Source organism: Coregonus clupeaformis, chromosome 24, assembly GCF_020615455.1.
Source record: "Coregonus clupeaformis isolate EN_2021a chromosome 24, ASM2061545v1, whole genome shotgun sequence".
In the NCBI taxonomy this organism is placed as follows: Eukaryota; Metazoa; Chordata; class Actinopteri; order Salmoniformes; family Salmonidae; genus Coregonus; species Coregonus clupeaformis.
The window spans coordinates 17197238-17221332 of record NC_059215.1 but is presented as its reverse complement, the minus strand read 5'-3'; the positions used below and the strand labels follow the sequence as shown (position 1 = coordinate 17221332).

Genomic DNA, 24095 nt, shown 5'->3' with positions numbered 1-24095 from the left:
AAGTCACTTGGCTGTGTCATATCCTCACATGGTCTCTCCTATCATTGCTACGCAGACGACACACAATTAATTTTCTCCTTTCCCCCTTCTGATAACCAGGTGGCGAATCGCATCTCTGCCTGTCTTGCAGACATATCAGTGTGGATGTCGGATCAACACCTCAAGCTGAATCTCGGCAAGACGGAGCTGCTCTTCCTCCCGGGGAAGGACTGCCCCCTCCATGATCTCGCCATCACGGTTGACAACTCCATTGTGTCCTCCTCTCAGAGTGCAAAGAACCTTGGCGTGACCCTGGACAACACCCTGTCGTTCTCCGCTAACATCAAAGCGGTGACCCGATCCTGCAGGTTCATGCTCTACAACATTCGCAGAGTACGACCCTACCTTACACAGAAAGTGGCACAGGTCCTAATCCAGGCACTTTCATCTCCCGTCTGGATTACTGCAACTCGCTGTTGGCTGGGCTCCCTGCCTGTGCCATTAAACCCCTACAACTTATCCAGAACGCTGCAGCCCGTCTGGTGTTCGACCTTCCAGTTCTCTCATGTCACCCCGCTCCTCCGCACACTCCACTGGCTTCCAGTTGAGGCTCGCATCTACTATAAGATCATGGTGCTTGCCTACGGAGCTGTGAGGGGAACGGCACCTCCTTACCTTCAGGCTCTGATCAGACCCTACACCCAAACGAGGGCACTACGTTCATCCACCTCTGTCCTGCTAGCCCCCCTACCTCTACGGAAGCACAGTTCCCGCTCAGCCCAGTCAAAACTATTTGCTGCTCTGGCACCCCAATGGTGGAACAAGCTCCCCCACGACGCCAGCACAGCGGAGTCACTGACCACCTTCCGGAGACACTTGAAATACTACCTCTTTAAGGAATACCTGGAATAGTATAAAGTAATCCCCCCCCCCACCCCCCATAAAAAAAAAGAAAAAAAAAGTGGTTGTCCCACTGGCTATCATAAGTTTAATGCACCAATTTGTAAGTCGCTCTGGATAAGAGCGTCTGCTAAATTATGGAAATGTAAATGTAAATGTTCTGGATTCTTTGAGGTGAAAAGGTCATGGAACCAAAAATGGTTCTATCCTTTAGTGATCGTGACCTCACCTTAGCTATCTGTACACACCAGTTGAGGAGCCTCTGTGGATCCAGGTTGTCCCTGTGGTGCCTGATGTGCTTCAGTAAGGACCCCTGGCTGCTGAGCTGGGTGACCAGCTGGAGACTGGCACCTGGACAGACACCTAAGAGCCTGAGGATATACGGGTGGTCCAGACTGCCCATGGACAACATGTGCTGCACAGGAGGACACACAGAGAGAACAAGAGAGAGAGAGAGAGAGAGAGAGAGAGAGAGATCAGACAGGGTCTCCTACGCACCACAAGACTGTGTTAGCTTGCTGAGCTAAAGCCCAGGCATTAGCTCAGGGAGCTAACACAAGTATGTAGGTCTCATGCAAGGTTACTCTTCAATAAACCCCACCTCCTTTACACAAACAGATCTGGTGACTAGGAATTCTGGTGGATTCTGTTCAGACGTTAGTATAGTTACTGAGTATCGGTGTGTTATGAGTGTGGGATTCTGTTCAGACGTTAGTATAGTTACTGAGTATCGGTGTGTTATGAGTGTGGGATTCTGTTCAGACGTTAGTATAGTTACTGAGTATCGGTGTGTTATGAGTGTGGGATTCTGTTCAGACGTTAGTATAGTTACTGAGTATCGGTGTGTTATGAGTGTGGGATTCTGTTCAGACGTTAGTATAGTTACTGAGTATCGGTGTGTTATGAGTGTGGGATTCTTACATCGGTGATCTCAGTGAAGTTCTGTCTGCCTGTGCGGTCCTGGATGGTCTTAATGGCCACAGGAATCTTCACTGAGTCTCCCTCAGGGATCCACAGGCCTTTATGTACGGTGCCAAACACTCCAGAGCCGAGGGCTTTGACCTTCTTCAGCTCTGGGGCCCTCAGGATCCGGGCATGAACCTTAGCCCCTTTCTCTCCTGGCCCCAGCGGCTCAAAACTCTTTTAACAACACACACAGACAAGTTACATTTTAGCACATACTGCAAGTTTGGATAGAATTTTTTGGATATGTCCAATATGTCCCACAACTTACTTTCAGTTATGCTGTAGAGATACAACAGTATTTATATTGAATTTGACATGTATTTTCAAGTGAGTAGTTTCCTCTCACCTCCTCACTCTCCAGGTACCTCCTCATGGCTCTCTTCCTGCGGATGGCCAGGCCACGGTGGTACAGCATACCCAACACAAACAATGCCAGGCAGACTATGAGGGCAGCCGGCACTCCCAACGCTATCCCTGTGATCTGAGTGCTACAGGAGAAAAATTGATAAATGTCTGGTGTGTGTTTGAGTGGGGTGTGTGTGTGTTCATATAACCACCAGCAGGGGGAGACACTCACCTACTGGAGTGTCTAGTGTTGTCTATACAGTCACTCAACCTTGGACCTGAACACCTGCAACAAGATGCACAGCGTCACTCTACTGCGCGCGCACACACACACACACACACACACACACACACACACACACACGCATGCACACACCCACATCACTAACCCCTGAGTGCAGTTGACATGGCAGGGCTCACAGTAGCTGTCCTTGTTGGGGTATTTGTAGATGAACTGCCCCCTCTCTCCGTTCACCCCACTGGGGCAGGAGGACACACAGTGAGGACCGTCTCTCAGACTAGAACACACCACACACTCATCAGACCCCTGAGAGAGAGAGAGAAATGGGGGGGAGGGGAGAGAGAGAGGGGGGGGATGGAGAAAAGGGGGGGAGCGAGACAGACAGAGGGGGAGAGAGAGAGGGAGGGGAGAGAGAGGGAGAGAGAGAGGGAGGGAGAGAGAGAGACAGAGAGGGGGAGAGAGAGACAGAGAGAGAGGGGAAGTGGAGAGGGGGGAGGGGGGAGGGAGAGAGAGAGAGAGGGAGAGAAAGAAGGTAGGGAGAGAGTCAGACAGAGAGGGGGAGAGCGAGAGGGAGGGGAGAGAGAGGGAGAGAGAGAGGGGAGAGAGAGAGAGACAGAGAGCGAGAGAGAGAGAGGGGGAGAAAGAAAGTGGGGAGAGAGACAGACAGAGAGGGGGAGAGAGAGAGGGAGGGGAGAGAGAGAGGGAGAGAATGAAAAGCCAAGAACAGAGCATTAGATCTCAGCCATGATCCTTTCTATCCTTCCACTTATAGACTGTATATGTGAAGCTAGCAGTGAGGGTTAGTTGCTAGCGGGATTGAGAGAGAGATCAAGAGGACGAGAGAGAGAGATGGGAAGAAAGAGAGAGAATGATAGAGAGAGAGAGAAAAATAGTGTTTGTATACCGGTCCAGTGCAGCTATCCCTCCCATCCTGCGGTTGACATTCTGGATGACAGGCGACACACTCCCCCTTCGGCCCCGCAAACTCCCTGGGCTGACTGGTGGTGGAGGGACACAACAGAGGGATGGTTAATTACACAGACACACAAGACACACACACACACCCAACCAACTCTCTATCTCAAATTTTCTTCCTCTCTCTCTCTCTCACACACAAGTAACACACACACACACACACACATAACGGTCCCTCCCACTGACCCTGTGTAGAAGTTGCAGTGTGCCACACAGGTAGCGTCTCTGCTGTGGTTCCTGCAGGAGAGACACTGGTCGGACCCCAGGCCCCAGCAGCCTGAGTCTGAACACAGTGGGTCACACACGTGACCCTCCTCAACTGTAAACAACAACACCATGATTCGTAGTTGAGATAAATCCATGCAACTCTGACTTTCACTTAATTGACTTCAACTCAAAAATTGGAATTCAGCGTGCCGATCTCAGGTCAGAATATGGCCCTGCAAGATTAAAACAGCTAGTAGCTGAGATGTCTCTCTCATGCTTTTCAGCCCAGCCTCACCACACTCTCTCAGAGGCTTGTTGTCCTTGATGTCGTTGAGGCGTGTGACGTGCCCGGTGAACAGGCGTGTCCAGTTGACAGTGTGGTGGTAACACAGGTTGGCGTTGTGGCTGAGGTACACGTTGCCGTCACTGATCTCTCCCAGGGAACGCAGACCCAGAGAGGTGATGGACGCAACACGCATGACCATCAGAGAGAAACGCCTGGAGGAGAGGAGAAAATAAAAGTTTGAGATTGGTAAAACACCCTCTAATGGCCCTTTCTCACCAAGTCCGTTACTCAGACGAAATAAAAGACAAGCACGTCTTGTTTACGACACCGTTCACACCAATTGCGAAATATCGTCCATTATTTATTTGGAGCAGGTTCGTTTTTTTAGATATTTTCTCACGAGAAAATAAGCTGTTCACCAATAGAACATGTTATCTGGGATATTGCCACTGACAGGTCTGTGGGTTCGTTGCGTGAATGAATGCATTTCTCTCTGCCTGTTTTTGACGTTTTTAATGCATCAGTGCAGCAATGTCACTGAGAGGTACAGTGGGGAAAAAAAGTATTTAGTCAGCCACCAATTGTGCAAGTTCTCCCACTTAAAAAGATGAAAGAGGCCTGTCATTTTCATCATAGGTACACGTCAACTATGACAGACAAATTGAGGAAAAGAAATCCAGAAAATCACATTGTAGGATTTTTAATGAATTTATTTGCAAATCATGGTGGAAAATAAGTATTTGGTCACCTACAAACAAGCAAGATTTCTGGCTCTCACAGACCTGTAACTTCTTCTTTAAGAGGCTCCTCTGTCCTCCACTCGTTACCTGTATTAATGGCACCTGTTTGAACTTGTTATCAGTATAAAAGACACCTGTCCACAACCTCAAACAGTCACACTCCAAACTCCACAATGGCCAAGACCAAAGAGCTGTCAAAGGACACCAGAAACAAAATTGTAGACCTGCACCAGGCTGGGAAGACTGAATCTGCAAAAGGTAAGCAGCTTGGTTTGAAGAAATCAACTGTGGGAGCAATTATTAGGAAATGGAAGACATACAAGACCACTGATAATCTCCCTCGATCTGGGGCTCCACGCAAGATCTCACCCCGTGGGGTCAAAATGATCACAAGAACGGTGAGCAAAAATCCCAGAACCACACGGGGGGACCTAGTGAATGACCTGCAGAGAGCTGGGACCAAAGTAACAAAGCCTACCATCAGTAACACACTACGCCGCCAGGGACTCAAATCCTGCAGTGCCAGACGTGTCCCCCTGCTTAAGCCAGTACATGTCCAGGCCCGTCTGAAGTTTGCTAGAGTGCATTTGGATGATCCAGAAGAGGATTGGGAGAATGTCATATGGTCAGATGAAACCAAAATATAACTTTTTGGTAAAAACTCAACTTGTCGTGTTTGGAGGACAAAGAATGCTGAGTTGCATCCAAAGGACACCATACCTACTGTGAAGCATGGGGGTGGAAACATCATGCTTTGGGGCTGTTTTTCTGCAAAGGGACCAGGACGACTGATCCGTGTAAAGGAAAGAATGAATGGGGCCATGTATCATGAGATTTTGAGTGAAAACCTCCTTCCATCAGCAAGGGTATTGAGGATGAAACGTGGCTGGGTCTTTCAGCATGACAATGAACCCTAACACACCGCCCGACAACGAAGGAGTGGCTTCGTAAGAAGCATTTCAAGGTCCTGGAGTGGCCTAGCCAGTCTCCAGATCTCAACCCCATAGAAAATCTTTGGAGGGAGTTGAAAGTCCGTGTTGCCCAGCGACAGCCCCAAAACATCACTGCTCTAGAGGAGATCTGCATGGAGGAATGGGCCAAAATACCAGCAACAGTGTGTGAAAGCCTTGTGAAGACTTACAGAAAACGTTTGACCTGTGTCATTGCCAACAAAGGGTATATAACAAAGTATTGAGAAACTTTTGTTATTGACCAAATACTTATTTTCCACCATAACTTGCAAATAAATTCATTTAAAATCCTACAATGTGATTTTCTGGATTTGTTTTTCTCATTTTGTCTGTCATAGTTGACGTGTACCTATGATGAAAATTACAGGCCTCTCTCATCTTTTTAAGTGGGAGAACTTGCACAATTGGTGGCTGACTAAATACTTTTTTCTCCACTGTATATATACATATATTTTTTTTTACATTTTTGTCATTTAGCTGACGCTCTTATCCAGAGCGACTTACAGTTAGTGAGTGCATACATTTTCATACTGGCCCCCCGTGGGAAACGAACCCACAACCCTGGTGTTGCAAGCACCATGCTCTACCAACTGAGCTACAGGGAACTACGTATATACAGTGAGGGAAAAAAGTATTTGATCCCCTGCTGATTTTGTACGTTTGCCCACTGACAAAGAAATTATCAGTCTATAATTTTGTCTTTTATACTGATAACAAGTTCAAACAGGTGCCATTAATACAGGTAACGAGTGTAGGACAGAGGAGCCTCTTAAAGAAGAAGTTACAGGTCTGTGAGAGCCAGAAATCTTGCTTGTTTGTAGGTGACCAAATACTTATTTTCCACCATGATTTGCAAATAACTTCATAAAAAATCCTACAATGTGATTTTCTGGATTTCTTTTCCTCAATTTGTCTGTCATAGTTGACGTGTACCTGTGATGAAAATTACAGGCATCTCTCATCTTTTTAAGTGGGAGAACTTGCACAATTGGTGGCTGACTAAATACTTTTTTCCCCCACTTTTTGGTTCGTTGTGTGGATTAATGAATTAATGATTTTATTTATCCTTATTTTGACGTTTGCTATGCAGCAGTGCAGCAATGTATCAATTTATCCAATGTGATCACACCAGAGCTACACGTCACTCTCTCCATTCAAACTTCCCCTCCAGTTCATTGCCAACACTGTAGCCTATTTTATAGCCACTCAGCAAGCAAGAGAATCGATCAATACTTCTCTCCTTAAATAGACCTTAAAATACGTTTCTAACTACACTTAGTGGCCAGTTTATTAGGTACACAACCCCGTTCACGAAAATGGTTCGCTCCTACAGACAGTCAGTCACGTGGCCATGGCTTGCTATATAACGCAGGCAGACAGGCATCGAGGCATTCAGTTACCATTCAATTGAACATTAGAATGGTCAAAAGCGACTTTGAGCGTGGTATGATCGTCGGTGCCAGGTGCGCTGGTTTCAGTTTTTCAGAAACGGCCGGCCTCCTGGCCTTTTCACACACGACAGTGTCTAGGGTTTACCGAGAATGGTGCGACAAACAAAAAACCTCCAGTCAGCGGCAGTCCTGTGGGCGAAAACAGCTCATTGATGAGAGAGGTCGAAGGAGAATGGCAAGAATTGTGCAAGCTATGAGGCAAATAACGGTGCAGTACAACAGTGGTGTGCAGAACGGCATCTTGGAACGCACAACTCGTTGGTCCTTGTCATGGATGGGCTATTACAGCAGATGACCACACTGGGTTCCACTCCTATCAGTTAAAAACAAGAAGAAGCAGCTCCAGTGGGTACGTGATCACCAACACTGGACAATTGAGGAGTGGAAAAACATTGCCTGGTGCGACGAATCCCGGTTCCTGTTGAGTCATGCTGATGGCAGAGTCAGGATTTGGCGTAAGCAGCATGAGTCCTTGGCCCCATCCTGCCTGGTGTCAACGGTACAGGCTGGTGGCGGTGGTGTAATGGTGTGGGGAATGTTTTTGAGCAACGTTTCCATGCCACAAAGAATTCAGGCTGTTCTGGAAGAAAAGGGGGTTCCGGCCCAGTACTAGATGGCCACTGAGTATATATTGCTGTTCATTGTCTATATATAGGCTACACGTTCAAGAGCTATAGAGAGGGGGAAGAGATAGGCCAGTGGAGATGCATGAATTGAGCAAGAAGGGAACAGGTTTCTATTTTCTAATGGTTGTCAATTTAATCTTCATATAGCCTATATCACAGCTGTCTCTCTAACCCCCTTAAAACTTTCCTCGTCAATTTATATGATCGGCTATATTGATTTAGCATTATTCTATAATGTAGACTCATTTTTGATATCCTACAGAAACGATTTGAGGCTAAGGCAAGGTTTTTAATACAGTTTTGGGAAATAATAAATGTGATTTGCTTATGTAAGATGCGCTGCAGACGGCTTTGATTGATGGGTCCTTTTAGGTAGGTGGGTGTGCGTGTATGAGCTAATTCTCTATGTCCATTCAGAAAGTTTCCAAAAATAAGCCTGTCTGGACTTCATCTCTTTAATCAGATAGAAATAAAACTGTAGGCAGCAAGTGTCATGCTGGTCAGCATATGTGCGAGGAATGACGACAGGTGCTATTTTTACGTTTCCTCTCTTATTAAATGGGTTACAACGGAATGAAGCCAAGTTCCTTTCATGATTCATCCTAATATTTTCAGTAGCATATTATTTTTCCAGTAGTATATGATTTTTCTCTCATTACTGCATCCTCTTTAGCCACTTTGATGAAATTGAACATATTGTCACTGAGAATGACCGCAGCAGTGTTGGTGACGTTCTGAAAAATTTAACCAAAAAGTGGAGGGAAAAACGCATCAGACTTCGTGTGAATTGTTTAGTGTGTCATAATTGGAATCTGTTTTTTTCGGAATTCGGACAAAAAGACTGCAACGCAGTTGGTGAGAAAAGACCTGGCTGCATTTAGACAGGTAGCCCCCAATTCTGATATTTTTTAAAACTAATTGGTCTCTTGACCAATCAGATCAGCTCTGAAAAAGAGCTGATGTGAAAAGATCTGATTTGATTGGTCAAAAGACCAATTAGTGGAAAAAATATCAGAATTGGGCTGCCTGTGTAAACGCAGCCACATACTGCATCATCAATTTACCTCTTACAGAAAAAAAGCATCCTTAAACCTCAGAAGGAGACTAGAACAACAAATTAAATTAAATAAACATTTATTTGTGGTGGAAACTAAAACTGCAATAGGTAGTTTCATTAAGATATTGCAACATCACAGTAACAAACTATCTGTGTTAGTCAGCCTTAAGGCCATGCTTTGGTTTAGCAAAAAGTTCAGTCCATACCTCTTTGCGCTGGAGAGAGACATCAGGAGCAGAGGGGACAGGAGGGTGAGACACAAAAAGAGAGATAGAGAGATTACATGCTCTAGTGACATGCATGACAGGGGGCTTGACATGAGCTGTTGACAGAAAAAGCAGCTTCTGGTATTATTAAAGCAAACAGACTGGGTGGATTAAATTACATGATCAAGTTATATAACAAAACAGAATGAGATTTGAGTTATATAGAAATATGGACTTTCTTTCACACACACATACACACACATGCAGTCACACGTGCATACGCACACAAACACGCACACACACACACACACACACACACACACACACACACACACACACACACACTGCCTTACTTGTGAAGAGATCTTCCCTGTATGGTGGTGAGACTGGAGAAAACTGACAGATCCGACAGCTCTTTAGGCCACGACTGGATGGCTAGGATATCTGGACATTAGACAATGGGCAAGCAAACATAGTATACACGAGTGCAAATATACACACTCACATGGTGGACAGACTGTGGCTGTGAAAAGGTGGACAAACTGGGATTTCAATTTCTGGTTATACTGTATAACAACAAAGCAACATACTGTATGGGATTATAGTTATTCAGAAATATGGACTTTCTCACACACACAAATACGCACGCACGCACACACACACACACACACACACACACACACACACACACACACACACACACACACACACACACACACACACACACACACACACACACACACACACACACCTGTTATCTCCTGCACAGAGCGGAAGACCTCCAGCTTCTTAGGGTCCAGAGGTGGGATATTCTTATAGTCATCACTGAAAAATACACAGAGCACATCTACTGTACATGTACTGATAATGCTACATAATGCAGCAATCAAACTACAACACTTCCAGTGTGATGAACTCACTTACCCAAGGATCCCTGTGACCAGGAAGTGCAGACTGCCCTGTATCTTGGTGCAGTTGATGAAGCTGTCAATGTTACTGGAGTCCACAGTCTGTCTATGCTCAGGACCTGTGCCCTCACAGGCTAATTTTGGGAATCAATCAATCAATCAATGTGTCTGTCTGTGCTCAGGCTCTGTCCCTTGCAGGCTTGTGTATGAAGATGAACTCAACAGCTATGTCGAAACTACCAAAAATAACAGCATGAAATTCCTGCACAAACAACCTTAATCTCGCAGCTATTAGTCAACCATTGAAAGTGACTGTAGTCACTACAGGGACTATTTCTCAATATTCTTTCCTCATTTCCTCACATCCTTTCCTCCTCTCCTCCTTCTCAAAACTCAGAGGGACCTCAGACCTTCACCTCTAACGTGTTTTGACAAGTAGGCAGAATCGAGGACAGACTATCTGGGATTGGGCCAGGGTGTGTTAGTGTATTGACTGTGTTGGATTACCTTTAGGGCACAGTCCTCCACAGAGCTCACACTGCCTCTGACCACTCCTCTCCACCTCCTTCTTGTCTGGAGGACAGCCGCTCACACAGGAGCTGCCGTCCACCACGAAGTGTGCTGTATGGGGGACAGAGGGCAGAGGAGTGAAGAGACATAGGCATCTATTCACATTCATTCAGAACCATGCAGTGGCTTGGATGTTCTTGTTGTCACTTGGCTGGTTCAGTGTTTAGAAAATACACAGATACCAGTTCAGTACGAGAACACAAGAGGAAGAATGTGAGAATATAGATAAAAACACAAACACACATGAACACACACACACACACACACACAAGGGTACTCACTGGGGCAGTGGGAGACACAGATGGATCCGTACTGATACTTGGCATTTGGGTTCGTCTCCATCTGAAACGTCTGCTTGTTGTAAATCAGAGTCTGGGGACACTGGGGCACACAGGAGCCTGAGTCGTTGAAGTGACTGCACGCCTGAGAGTAGGGAGGTAGACACACACACACGCACAGGAATTTAGAATGAATCATGAACCTTCTCATGAAGTCCTCTATATTAGCTTTCTTACTGTAAATGAGCTACTTCATCAGCTGTTACAAAACTGCGCTACACAGTTCAAAGCCTCAAAGCTGTGTGTGACATACAGTTGGTGTTGTGACATATGTCCACGACTTGATAACTCAATAAGAAGCAAATTCAATGAGGGTCCTATATACACTACCAGTCAAAAGTTTGGACACACCTACTCATTCAAGGGTTTTTCTTTATTTTTACTATTTTTTACATTGTAGAATAATAGTGAAGATATCAAAACTATGAAATAACACATATGGAATCATGTAGTAAACAAAAAAAGTGTTAAACAAATCAAAATATATTTTATATTTGAGATTCTTCAAATAGCCACCCTTCGCCTTGATGACAGCTTTGCACACTCTTGGCATTCTCTCAACCAGCTTCACCTGGAATGCTTTTCCAACAGTCTTGAAGGAGTTCCCACATATGCTGAGCACTTGTTGTCTGCTTTTCCTTCACTCTGTGGTTTGACTCATCCCAAACCATCTCAATTGGGTTGAGGTCGGGGGATTGTGGAGGCCAGGTCATCTGATGCAGCACTCCATTACTCTCCTTCTTGGTAAAATAGCCCTTACACAGCCTGGAGGTGTGTTGGGTCATTGTCCTGTTGAAAAACAAATGATAGTCCCACTAAGCCCAAACCAGATGGGATGGCATATCGTTGTAGAATGCTGTGGTAGCCATGCTGGTTAAATGTGCTTTGAATTCTAAATAAATCACAGACAGTGTCACCAGCAAAGCACCCCCACACCATAACATCTCCTCCTCCATGCTTTACGGTGGGAAATACACACGCGGAGATCATCCGTTCACCCACACCGCATCTCACAAAGACACAGCGGTTGGAACCAAAAATCTCCCATTTGGACTCCAGACCAAAGGACACATTTCCACCGGCCTAATGTCCATTGCTCGTGTTTCTTGGCCCAAGCAGGTCTCTTCTTATTATTGGTGTCCTTTAGTAGTGGTTTCTTTGCAGCAATTCGACCATGAATGCCTGATTCACACAGTCCCCTTTGAACAGTTGATGTTGAGATGTGTCTGTTACTTGAACTCTGTGAAGCATTTATGTGGGCTGCAATTTCTGAGGCTGGTAACGCTAATGAACTTTTACTCTGCAGCAGAGGTAACTCTGGGTCTTCTATTCCTGTGGCGGTCCTCATGAGAGCCAGTTTCATCATAGCGCTTGATGGTTTTTGCGACTGCACTTGAAGAAACATTCAAAGTTCTTGAAACTTTCCAGATTGACTGACCTTCATGTCTTAAAGTAATGATGGACTTTCGTTTCTCTTTGCTTATTTGAGCTGTTCTTGCCATAATATGGACTTGGCCTTTTTCCAAATAGGGCTATCTTCTGTATACCCCCCCTACCTTGTCACAACACAACTGATTGGCTCAAACGTGTTAAGAAGGAAAGAAATTCCACAAATTAACTTTTAAGAAGGCACACCTGTTAATTGAAATGCATTCCAGGTGACTACCTGATGAAGCTGGTTGAGAGAATGTCAAGAGTGTGCAAAGCTGTCATCAAGGCAAAGGGTGGCTATTTGACGAATCTCAAATATAACATATATTTTGATTTGTTTTTGGTTACTACATGATTCCATATGTGTTATTTCATAGTTTTGATGTCTTCACTATTATTCTACAATGTAGAAAATAGTTTAAAAAACTACTTTTGACTGGTACTGTATGTAATTATGGTGGCGACGCGCCTGTGGACTCTATTGAGCAATTAAGGTTCAATTAAATCACTAAATCACTACTGTTAAATCCCTACTCCTTTGAGAATGAGAGAAAAGCACTCACAAAGCAGTCCGTGTCCTGAGGCCCAGTGCAGCCCCCTGCACACTCTATGTGACAGCAGTCCCTGGGGCTTGTCCCAAAACAGCGGCCGTTACACTGAGGGGCGCACACCGTCTTAGTCACTGAGGGGGACAGAGAGGGGGGTCAGTGACAGGATAGTGTATGATAGCATGTGACAATATATGACAAGTGGTGAAAAAGAGGGGGGGGGAGAGAGAGTATGTGAGTTGGAGATAGAGTGATGAATAGAGATTGAAGAGAAGAGAGAGATTGAGAGAGTGAGCAAGAGGGTGAGGGATAGAGAGAGTGAGCAAGGGGGTGAGGGATAGAGAGAGTGAGCAAGGGGGTGAGAGATAGAGTGAGAAAGAGGGTGATAGATAGAGAGAGTGAGAAAGAGGGTGAGAGATAGAGAGAGTGAGAAAGAGGGTGAGAGATAGAGAGAGTGAGAAAGAGGGTGAGATATAGAGAAAAATAAAGAGATAGAATGAGAGGTGGCACACCCAGATGAAGAGCAAGCAGAGAACTCACAGATCTGGCAGTGTTCTTCACCAGACCCCCAGCAGTTCTCCCCACAGGAGGGGTGACAAGGCCCTACAGACATGGAACATTATTATCAGTCAGACATAGCAGCCAAAGGCTGACCCAGGAACAGAGGTCAAAGTTCATGGTCTAGCCAGAGTTCGGAATCTCAACCGGAATCCTGATCTCTTTTTGTATTTTTCAGATCAGACTCTAACCACTTATCCTATTCTAGTGGACAGACACTGACCTCTCTGGCCATTGTACTGGATGTCAATGGGAGCCTTGGCCCTATCCCTGTCCCTCACAATGTCATCCCAGTTCACCCAGGGACCATAGCTCAGGAACCTGTTGTTGACGATCTGGACCCCCCCCTCCAGAATCTCTGTAGACGAGAGAAAGAGAGAGAGAGAGAGAGAGAGAGAGAGAGAGAGAGAGAGAGAGAGAGAGAGAGAGAGAGAGAGAGAGAGAGAGAGAGAGAGAGAGAGAGAGAGAGAGAGAGAGAGAGAGAGAGAGAGAGAGAGAGAGAGGAAGGGAAAGAGAGACAGAGCGACTGTGAGAGAGGAAGATAAATCCGTGTTACACTAAGACAGTTCCAGTTTGACTCAACCTTTCATTAAACATTAACCAAGACATGCTGGAGCATGTAGGGAGAAGCTGCTCCCAGAACCTCTCCTTGGAGGTTGGAGGGGTTGTGAGATATAAGACACATACACAAACACACGGAAACACACCGCGAACTACAGGTGAAACCCAGTGTTGTTGGGAATAACTGGAAGCTCTGCTTTCACAGTAAAGTCATTAGTCAGGTCTTTACCATCAATCCCCCTTCACACCCCCTCCTCACCCCTAATCCCCCTCCACTGCCATGCTACATTACACACCTGTCTGCACACTGAGGGTGTGGTGTGTTTTACAGTAACCACAAGAGATTCCTGGCTCCTGCCGCCCACACAATTTGTCCTCCCTGTCTGGCATCTATCCTCTTCACCTCTGTTCCCTCTCTAATTTCTCCTACGTCTCTTTAGCTTTTCCTCATTTCATATGTCCTCTTTCAGTTCTCTCTCTAAAATTAGGGTTATGGCAAGGATTAGGGTTAGGGTTATGGCTAGGATTAGGGTTAGGGTTATGGCAAGGATTAGGGTTAGGGTTATGGCAAGGATTAGGGTTAGAGTTATGGCAAGGATTAGGGTTAGGGTTATGGCTAGGATTAGGGTTATGGTTAAAATTAGGGTTATGGCTAGGATTAGGGTTAGGGTTATGGCTAGGATTAGGGTTATGGTTAAAATTAGGGTTATGGCTAGGATTAGGGTTAGGGTTATGGCAAGGATTAGGGTTATGGCTAAAATTAGGGTTATGGTTAGGATTAGGGTTAGGGTTATGGCTAGGATTAGGGTTATGGCTAAAATTAGGGTTATGGCTAGGATTAGGGTTAGGGTTATGGCTAGAGTTAGGGTTGAAGCTGACATATGGAATTGTTTTAAGATGGTCATACTACGGATCATTTAGCTATTTGATTTTGAATTGTAGGACGCCTTTAGTTATCATAAATATACACTACCAGTCAAAAGTTTGGACACACCTACTCATTCAAGGGTTTTTCTTTATTTTTACAATTTTTTACATTGTAGAATAATAGTGAAAACATCAAAACTATGAAATAACACATATGGAATCATGTAGTAAACAAAGAAGTGTTTTATATTTGAGATTATTCAAATAGCCATCCTTTTCCTTGATGACAGCTTTGCGCACGCTTGGCATTCTCTCAACCAGCTTCATGAGGTAGTCACCTGTAATGAATTTCAATTAACAGGTGTGCCTTGTTAAAAGTTAATTTGTGGAATTTCTTTTTTTCTTAATGCGTTTGAGCCAATCAGTTGTGTTGTGACAAGGTAGGGGGGGGCATACAGAAGATAGCCCTATTTAGTAAAAGATCAAGTCCATATTATGGCAAGAACAGCTCAAATAAGCAAAGAGAAACAACAGTCCATCATTACTTAAAGACATGAAGGTCAGTCAATCCGGAAAATTTCAAGAACTTTGAAAGTTTCTTCAAGTGCAGTCGCAAAAACCATCAAGCGCTATGATGAAACTGGCTCTCATGAGGACCACCACAGGAATGGAAGACCCAGAGTTACCCCTGCTGCAGAGGATAAGTTCATTAGAGTTACCAGCCTCAGAAATTGCAGCCCAAATAAATGCTTCACAGAGTTCAAGTCACAGACACATCTCAACATCAACTGTTCAGAGGGGACTGTGTGAATCAGGCCTTCATGGTCGAATTGCTGCAAAGAAAACACTACTAAAGGACACCAATAAAAAGAAGATACCTGCTTGGGCCAAGAAACACAAGCAATGGACATTAGACAGGTGGAAATTTGTCCTTTGGTCTGGAATCCAAATTGGCAATTTTTGGTTCCAACCACTGTGTCTTTGTGAGACGCGATGTGGGTGAACGGATGATCTCCGCATGTGTAGTTCCCACCGTAAATCATGGAGGAGGAGATGTTATGGTGTGGGGGTGCTTTGCTGGTGACACTGTCTGTGATTTATTAGAATTCAAGGCACACTTAACCAGCATGGCTACCACAGCATTCTGCAGCAATACGCCATCCCATCTGTTTCGGGCTTAGTGGGACTATCATTTGTTTTTCAATAGGACAATGACCCAACACACCTCCAGGCTGTGTAAGGGATATTTTACCAAGAAGGAGAGTGATGGAGTGCTGCATCAGATGACCTGGCCTCCACAATCCCCCGACCTCAACCCAATTGACATGGTTTGGGATGAGTCGAACGGCAGAGTGAAGGAAAAGCAGACAACAAGTGCTCAGCATATGTGGGAACTCCTTCAAGACTGTTGGAAAAGCATTCCAGGTGAAGCTGGTTGAGAGAATGCCAAGAGTGTGCAAAGCTGTCATCAAGGCGAAGGGTGGCTATTTGAAGAATCTCAAATATAAAATATATTTAGATTTGCTTAACACTTTTTTGGTTACTCAAGATTCCATATGTGTTATTTCAAGGTTTTGATGTCTTCACTATTATTCTACAATGTAGAAACTAGTAAAAATCAAAACAAAAACCCCTTTTTGTGTGGCACAAACCTACCTACTTCCATTCAAACCGTCAAACCGTTCGGACACTACAGAAGTTTACGTGAGAAGACAGATTTTCAGGATGTCTCATGGTTTCACAAACACCGCTTTAGCTCTGCCACCTTTCACCGCAGATGCGGAAGCTCTACTCTGGTGGATGTGGTGGATTGAGACGCATCCAATGCAAAAAAAACAGATATCTCTAGTTTAAACTGATGGATTTTGATGGGGAATTTCTTTGTTATGTAACTTAGCGTGTCAATCATCTCAAGGAGGTTAACCACTGCTGACTACCACTATCCCTCCTTCTCACCTCTTTCCTTCACCCTTTCTACTCTTCACCCTCCCTCCCACCTCTCCATATCCCCCACTCCTTCACCCCTCTCCTCTCCTCTTTCCTTCACCCTTTCTACTCTTCACCCTCCCTCCCACCTCTCCATATCCCCGACTCCTTCACCCTCTCCTCTCCTCTTTCCTTCTCTCCTTTCCTCTCCTCTCCCCCTCCCTCCTCCCCCTTTCCTCCTCTCACCAGTGAGGTATGTGAGTCCCAGGTGCTGCAGGCCATTGGAGCCCTCCTTGGGGTAGTTGAGGAAAACAGAGAGGGCGAACCCTCGGTCGTACAGGGTGTTGCCCCTGATCACGCGCAGCTGTTCCAGAGGCAGACGTCTGAAGTGGTTCATGGCGATTAGGATGTAGCCCGTTACCTCTCTGATGGTCTGGAGTGACAGAGACAGAGTTACAGAGTTAATCAGATTACAGATTACGTCCTAATGTTACTGTAACAGTACAGGTTAGAGACAGGATGTAGCCTGTCACCTCTCTGATCGTATTGAAGCACAGGAGTTAGAATGAGGTTAGAGACAGTCACATTACCAGATTACCTAGATTACCAGTGGAGGCCTCATGGACATGTCTCATGGACAAGAAAAATTAGAAGAAGAAAAGAAGAACAACAACAACAACAACAACTATAACAACAACAACAACAAGAGATCTTATAATAAAAAATGCTGTCTCTGTCTCACCCCTAGGAAGCTGAAGTCCCAGTCAGTCTCTATCTGGGTGATCTCCAGGTTACCCATGATGATCTCACAGCCTGTGTAGCGGTCCTTGATCAGGTTGTACTGGTTCTCCTGGGATCCTGTGGAGCTCAGGCCATTCTGGGTACCAGGACACACCACTGACACACACACAGGAAGGAGGGGAGATCAAAGAAGGTTTGTTGTCAGTGTTGTTCAATCAATCAACCAACCAACCAACTAATCAGAGAGACCAGTGTACCTCAGGCAAGGAGTGCACTGGTATGGAATAAGAGCTTAAACAAAATAACCTAGATAGTTGGACTCATTATAGTGGTGTGATGGTACATGTGACTGCAGTGATGAGTCTATTGACATGCAATGCTACAGTATGTCTGTTAATATGTCTGTTAATATGTCTGTTGATATATGTTGTTATATCTGTTGTTATATCTGTTGTTATATCTGTTGATATGTCTGTTAATATGTCTGTTGATATTTCTGTTGATATGTCTGTTGATATGTCTGTTGATATTTCTGTTGATATTTCTGTTGATATGTCTGTTGATATGTCTGTTGTTATGTCTGTTGACATGAATGTTGATATGTCTGATGCTGTGTTTGAAGCGGTGCAGGCCATAATCCCTCTGCATTTAGTGGACCAGGCCTGAGGCTGATAGAGGGGGGATGGGGGGAACAAGGTCTTACCAGACAAATAATAGGATTGTAATGGTCTGCGCTATAAATGTGGACAGTATGTCCTAGTGATGCAGTGACAGACAGTGCTTCTGTGTGTGTGTGTGTGTGTGTGTGTGTGTGTGTGTGTGTGTGTGTGTGTGTGTGTGTGTGTGTGTGTGTGTGTGTGTGTGTGTGTGTGTGTGTGTGTGTGTGTGTGCGTGCGTGCGTGCGCGGGTGTGTGTGATAGGGGGCCCACATTGCTGAGATCATGGCAGTGGGACAATAGGCCATGTGTGAGAAGAGAACTCCAGTCTGGTCAGAGGAGGAAGGGGAGCTAGAGGCAGGAAGGAGACATCCACACCATATCTTACTGACCACATTTCAGTCTCTATATTGTACAGTCTCTACACATTCATTGTGCATCTGCAGCTACTGTATGAGTTAAGGGAGGCCCTTCCAATGCACACTGGATCAAAAGGCACAGACAGCATTTACTCACCAATCCCCCAAGAAGACTAATACACCAATTCTATGAAATGTCCTATGTTAAGCATGCATACATCTGCAAAATACTGAAATCATTGAGAATGAGCTGCATTCACACTGCGCATTTGGTTGCTAACTACTCTAAAGTAAATCCCCATTCTATTCCATAGCTATTCAACTCGAGCAGTTGCATGCGTGATTGGACACAATTAAATAAAAACATTCTTCCTTATTAATACATGAGTCATTACATTCAACTGTCTCGATTTGTTTGAGTGACTCACAATTTAATGGGAACACCTCATCAGTTCATCCAAACTTCAGTTTTTTCATTTCTCTTCTTACCAGTAGCTTGTGAATGGCATCAGAGTTAACACTATTATATGGAGTGTTGCATGTTGACATGGATGGCTCTTTAGAAGTTGAGAGGTCTGAGTGGTGCGCATGCATACACACAGACAGACAGACAGACCCTATGGGTAATCCATATCTTTGTAACACTCGTTCATTCATACATACTTCTGAGCAAATATTGGACCAGAAGAGGAGTGGAAGTTATAAAGATTCACACAAAGTACCTGATCCAGCCACTGCACACACTGATTATGTCTCAAAGGGCAGGTTTAGTCCTCTGCAAACACATAGATGGGTGTGGACTGGACAGAAATGGGACAGATAGAAGGAAAATCCATCAGGAAGTAACATATAGCCACGCAGGATATGAACCCGGGTCTCCCACGGGAGCAAACAATGTTAAACCGTTAGACCAAGCCAATATTCCCTCTTGGGCTGAGGGCAGACAATGGTTTTGAAGTTCGCAGGCGGGGCTACCTCATCACGTGCCCATGACTCATGTCCGCTACACACACACAATTCTATTTTACTGAAAGCATCTAAGAAAGCTCCACTGAAACGATCGCTTATCTACCATCTAAGCATGCTCCACTGAAATGATCGCTTATCTACCATCTAAGCATGCTCCACTGAAATGATCGCTTATCTACCATCTAAGCATGCTCCACTGAAATGATCGCTTATCTAACATCTAAGCATGCTCCACTGAAATGATCGCTTATCTACCATCTAAGCATGCTCCACTGAAATGATCGCTTATCTACCATCTAAGCATGCTCCACTGAAATGATCGCTTATCTACCATCTAAGCATGCTCCACTGAAATGATCGCTTATCTAACATCTAAGCATGCTCCACTGAAATGATCGCTTATCTACCATCTAAGCATGCTCCACTGAAATGATCGCTTATCTACCATCTAAGCATGCTCCACTGAAATGATCGCTTATCTAACATCTAAGCATGCTCCATTGAAATGATCGCTTATCTAACATCTAAGCATGCTCCACTGAAATGATCGCTTATCTAACATCTAAGCATGCTCCACTGAAATGATCGCTTATCTACCATCTAAGCATGCTCCACTGAAATGATCGCTTATCTACCATCTACGCATGCTCCAATGAAATGATCGCTTATCTAACATCTAAGCATGCTCCACTGAAATGATTGCTTATCTACCATCTAAGCATGCTCCACTGAAATGATCGCTTATCTACCATCTAAGCATGCTCCACTGAAATGATCGCTTATCTACCATCTAAGCATGCTCCACTGAAATGATCGCTTATCTACCATCTAAGCATGCTCCACTGAAATGATCGCTTATCTACCATCTAAGCATGCTCCATTGAAATGATCGCTTATCTAACATCTAAGCATGCTCCACTGAAATGATCGCTTATCTACCATCTAAGCATGCTCCACTGAAATGATCGCTTATCTACCATCTAAGCATGCTCCACTGAAATGATCGCTTATCTACCATCTAAGCATGCTCCACTGAAATGATCGCTTATCTAACATCTAAGCATGCTCCACTGAAATGATCGCTTATCTACCATCTAAGCATGCTCCACTGAAATGATTGCTTATCTACCATCTAAGCATGCTCCATTGAAATGATCGCTTATCTAACATCTAAGCATGCTCCATTGAAATGATCGCTTATCTACCATCAAAGCATGCTCCACTGAAATGATCGCTTATCTACCATCTAAGCATGCTCCACTGAAATGATCACTTATCTACCATCTAAGCATGCTCCACTGAAATGATCGCTTATCTACCATCTAAGCATGCTCCACTGAAATGATCGCTTATCTAACATCTAAGCATGCTCCACTGAAATGATCGCTTATCTACCATCTAAGCATGCTCCACTGAAATGATCGCTTATCTACCATCTAAGCATGCTCCACTGAAATGATCGCTTATCTAACATCTAAGCATGCTCCACTGAAATGATCGCTTATCTACCATCTAAGCATGCTCCACTGAAATGATCGCTTATCTACCATCTAAGCATGCTCCACTGAAATGATCGCTTATCTACCAGAGAATTGGGATGTCATGTTTATAACTATTCTATTCCAACATGCAAAATACAGAAACTACTCCCAACTATACACCCAACTCGGAGCTCCTTACTGGTAAACAACAGCCAACAGTCACTCAAAGCGACAGACAACACTAGAGCCATCCATTTGACCTCCAGTGTCATTTACAATAGGGGCCTCCCAGTCACGTATGTCTCCAGCACACAGGATATCAGCTCTGTGTAAATGACACATAGCCAGCGGCGGCTAAATGGCTGACATATTACTGCAATCAGAGAGGCTGATTACATCGTGGTAATGTGTATAGCAAAGTCCCCTCTTCTGAGAGAAGAACAGAGGAACTATTTTATCTCTGAGATAGAGGGAAGGGGGAGATGGAGAAAGAGAGAGAGACAGAAAGAGAGAGAGGGGAGAGACATCATAGAGATATAGGGGAGAGAGGATAGAGAGATTGAGAGAGAAATAGGGGAGAGAGCAGTGGCGACCCGTTATTCAGGGAAGGTAGAGCCCCGCCTGTTTTGAGTCCCACATTTTTCCATGTTATTTTGGCATTAATACGTGTCACATATCAGTTTGCAAACAATATAAAAAAATATTTATGTATCATTGAGTTAATAAAGCCTCCATACAACCATGGTCTCTTTTTTGCTTTCTTGAGTAAGGCAGCTCCAAAATGCAGGTGTTTCAGCCTAGCTCAGTGCTTTCTGTGGTGGTGAGGCAGCTAGCGGAAAATCCGGAGCGTAGGGGTTGATAATGTTCTCTAGTTGCGCCGTGATTGGCTCAGTGTTCTGTCACTCATGGGGACACTAGGTCACTACCAAATCTAAGGGTAGAGCTCGAAAATTCAAGCCCCTTGGGTGCTGCCATAGTTATATTAGAAGTGCCCATCCAAGAAGGCTGAAGGTCATTGGCCACAGATAACATGACGTCAAATCATGTTATATATACAGTAGCTTCGATTGCACTGATCATGTCAACATCATACTTTCTAAATCTTAGCTAGCAGTCATCATCATGAATCAAGTCGACAATCTACTGGCAAATCCTTTTTAATCCTTGTCATATGAAGAGAAATAATGAAGAGAAATTATAGATAAAACGTATCGGTGCTCATCGGCCATTGGACATAAACATTACACAACAAGTTGGAAATCGCAAATTCAACAATGAGTGGTTTGGAAGGAATCAGTGGCTAACTGCAAGCATTGCAAAGCAATCACTAGGCTGCTATTCAGTGGAGTGGGTGTGTGGTCCCAATTCTCGGTTTAAGGTTCTCTTTTCCAACTTTAAAATGATAAACATTCAACATTGGCCATTCTGTCAATCAGCATGATTTCTGCCACGCTCAAAACAACTGTTAACTCAGAACTGGGAAATCTGACTTCAATGAGTTCAAGACAACTGGGAACAGGAAAAAATAAGTTTTGAATGGCTATGGTCATCCAACTCGGAATTGTAAATCAGGAACTCGGGCCTCTTTCTAGAGCTACGACGTGAAGATCACTGACATCATCATGATACAACCTTGTTTTTTCCGAGTTCCCAGTTGTCTTGAAAGCACCATAAATCCAGAGAATGCCAGACTTTGATGACAACATTTGCCCACGTAGGACCTCCGCGCCACCTTCCTGTTCAAGTGAGCACAGCACAACAAGGTGAGTCCAAAAATGTATTGTATGCTTCTGCATAAATGATGTAATATGCCAGGGAAATATGTATACTGTAGCTAAGAAGGTGATACTAAGTGTATGTTGTGTAGTAAACTGTTAGTAGCCCATGTGACTCACCCTAATAATTAGGTCTATTTTCCCCTTTTAATTTCGCCTACTGTTCAGACTTGGTGGTGCACATGTAGCCTATAACCTGTTTTAGAGAAATGTTATCATCGAATATTGTAAGAGCTTTCATTGTCTGCTTATATGCCCCCTTTATTTATCCTACGGTTCTGACTTGGTGTACAGGGAGAACACTGTAAGAACGGCCCATGTTCTGAATTCTGTCACTGTACATTTAAAAAGTGCTGAACAAATAATTATATTGACTACGTCCGTCCTAGCTCGCTCATTAATGTCTTAATCGAAATTACGGATTGCCTCTTATCCGCTTGTCGTCCCCTTATGCCATAATTTGTACATCTCAATTCTCAGTAGAAACCACATTTGTTTAAGCAAGTCAGCCATATCAGCTATGTTTTTTTTAAAGGCAGTAAATGAGGCTGAATGAACTATTTCACTGCCAGACAAGGCTCTGCTGATAGCCAGGTGTAGCAGTGGTAAGGATTCACTCCATGGTGCTGAAAAGAAAGCTCTGCTGTTGGGACAGCTTTATGTAGGCCCTAACAGTTTGTGGGCACCGTTTGTCACTGTTATAGTGCAATTCATGTATTGTTTAGTGTGGTGTTGTGTAGTGGCATTGCTGGCATGCATCCCCAATTTTTTGTTTTTGTTTGCCCAACCAAGATTGACAGGCTAAAATCGCCACTGGGAGAGAGAGAGAGAGAGAGAGAGAGAGAGAGAGAGAGAGAGAGAGAGAGAGAGAGAGAGAGAGAGAGAGAGAGAGAGAGAGAGAGAGAGAGAGAGAGAGAGAGAGAGAATAGAGCGATATGGGAGAGAGAGAGAGAACAAGAACAGGAGAGAGAGAACAAAGAAAGAAATATAGAAAGAAAGAGCAAAGGATATAAAGGAGAAACATTCACAACCAAGACCAGTCAATAGGGCATATAGAGACCAGTCAATAGGGCATATAGAGACCAGTCAATAGGGCATATAGAGACCAGTCAATAGGGCATATAGAGACCAGTCAATAGGGCATATAGAGACCAGTCAATAGGGCATATAGAGACCAGTCAATAGGGCATATAGAGACCAGTCAATAGGGCATATAGAGACCAGTCAATAGGGCATATAGAGACCAGTCAATAGGGCATATAGAGACCAGTCAATAGGGCATATAGAGACCAGTCAATAGGGCATATAGAGACCAGTCAATAGGGCGTATAGAGACCAGTCAATAGGGCATATAGAGACCAGTCAATAGGGCATATAGAGACCAGTCAATAGGGCATATAGAGACCAGTCAATAGGGCATTTAGAGACCAGTCAATAGGGCATATGGAGACCAGTCA

General features: G+C 44.4%; 1 protein-coding gene across 1 annotated transcript in view; it reads right to left on the bottom strand.

Annotated features, from left to right (window-relative positions):
• The window catches only part of LOC121537899 (receptor tyrosine-protein kinase erbB-3), a 51786-nt gene that overhangs the window by 20705 nt on the left and 6986 nt on the right, over positions 1-24095 (bottom strand). The window contains exons 2-20 of the mRNA XM_041845543.1: positions 17400-17554; positions 16904-17090; positions 13527-13661; positions 13286-13348; positions 12761-12879; positions 10710-10851; positions 10366-10479; positions 9875-9992; positions 9702-9775; positions 9304-9394; positions 8951-8959; positions 3909-4111; positions 3593-3725; positions 3336-3429; positions 2580-2737; positions 2423-2476; positions 2192-2333; positions 1801-2019; positions 1109-1294 (exon numbers count right to left, since the gene is read on the bottom strand). Of these exons, the coding sequence (XP_041701477.1) occupies positions 1109-1294; positions 1801-2019; positions 2192-2333; positions 2423-2476; positions 2580-2737; positions 3336-3429; positions 3593-3725; positions 3909-4111; positions 8951-8959; positions 9304-9394; positions 9702-9775; positions 9875-9992; positions 10366-10479; positions 10710-10851; positions 12761-12879; positions 13286-13348; positions 13527-13661; positions 16904-17090; positions 17400-17554 (2396 nt within the window). The remainder of the gene's footprint in view (positions 1-1108; positions 1295-1800; positions 2020-2191; positions 2334-2422; positions 2477-2579; positions 2738-3335; positions 3430-3592; positions 3726-3908; positions 4112-8950; positions 8960-9303; positions 9395-9701; positions 9776-9874; positions 9993-10365; positions 10480-10709; positions 10852-12760; positions 12880-13285; positions 13349-13526; positions 13662-16903; positions 17091-17399; positions 17555-24095) is intronic.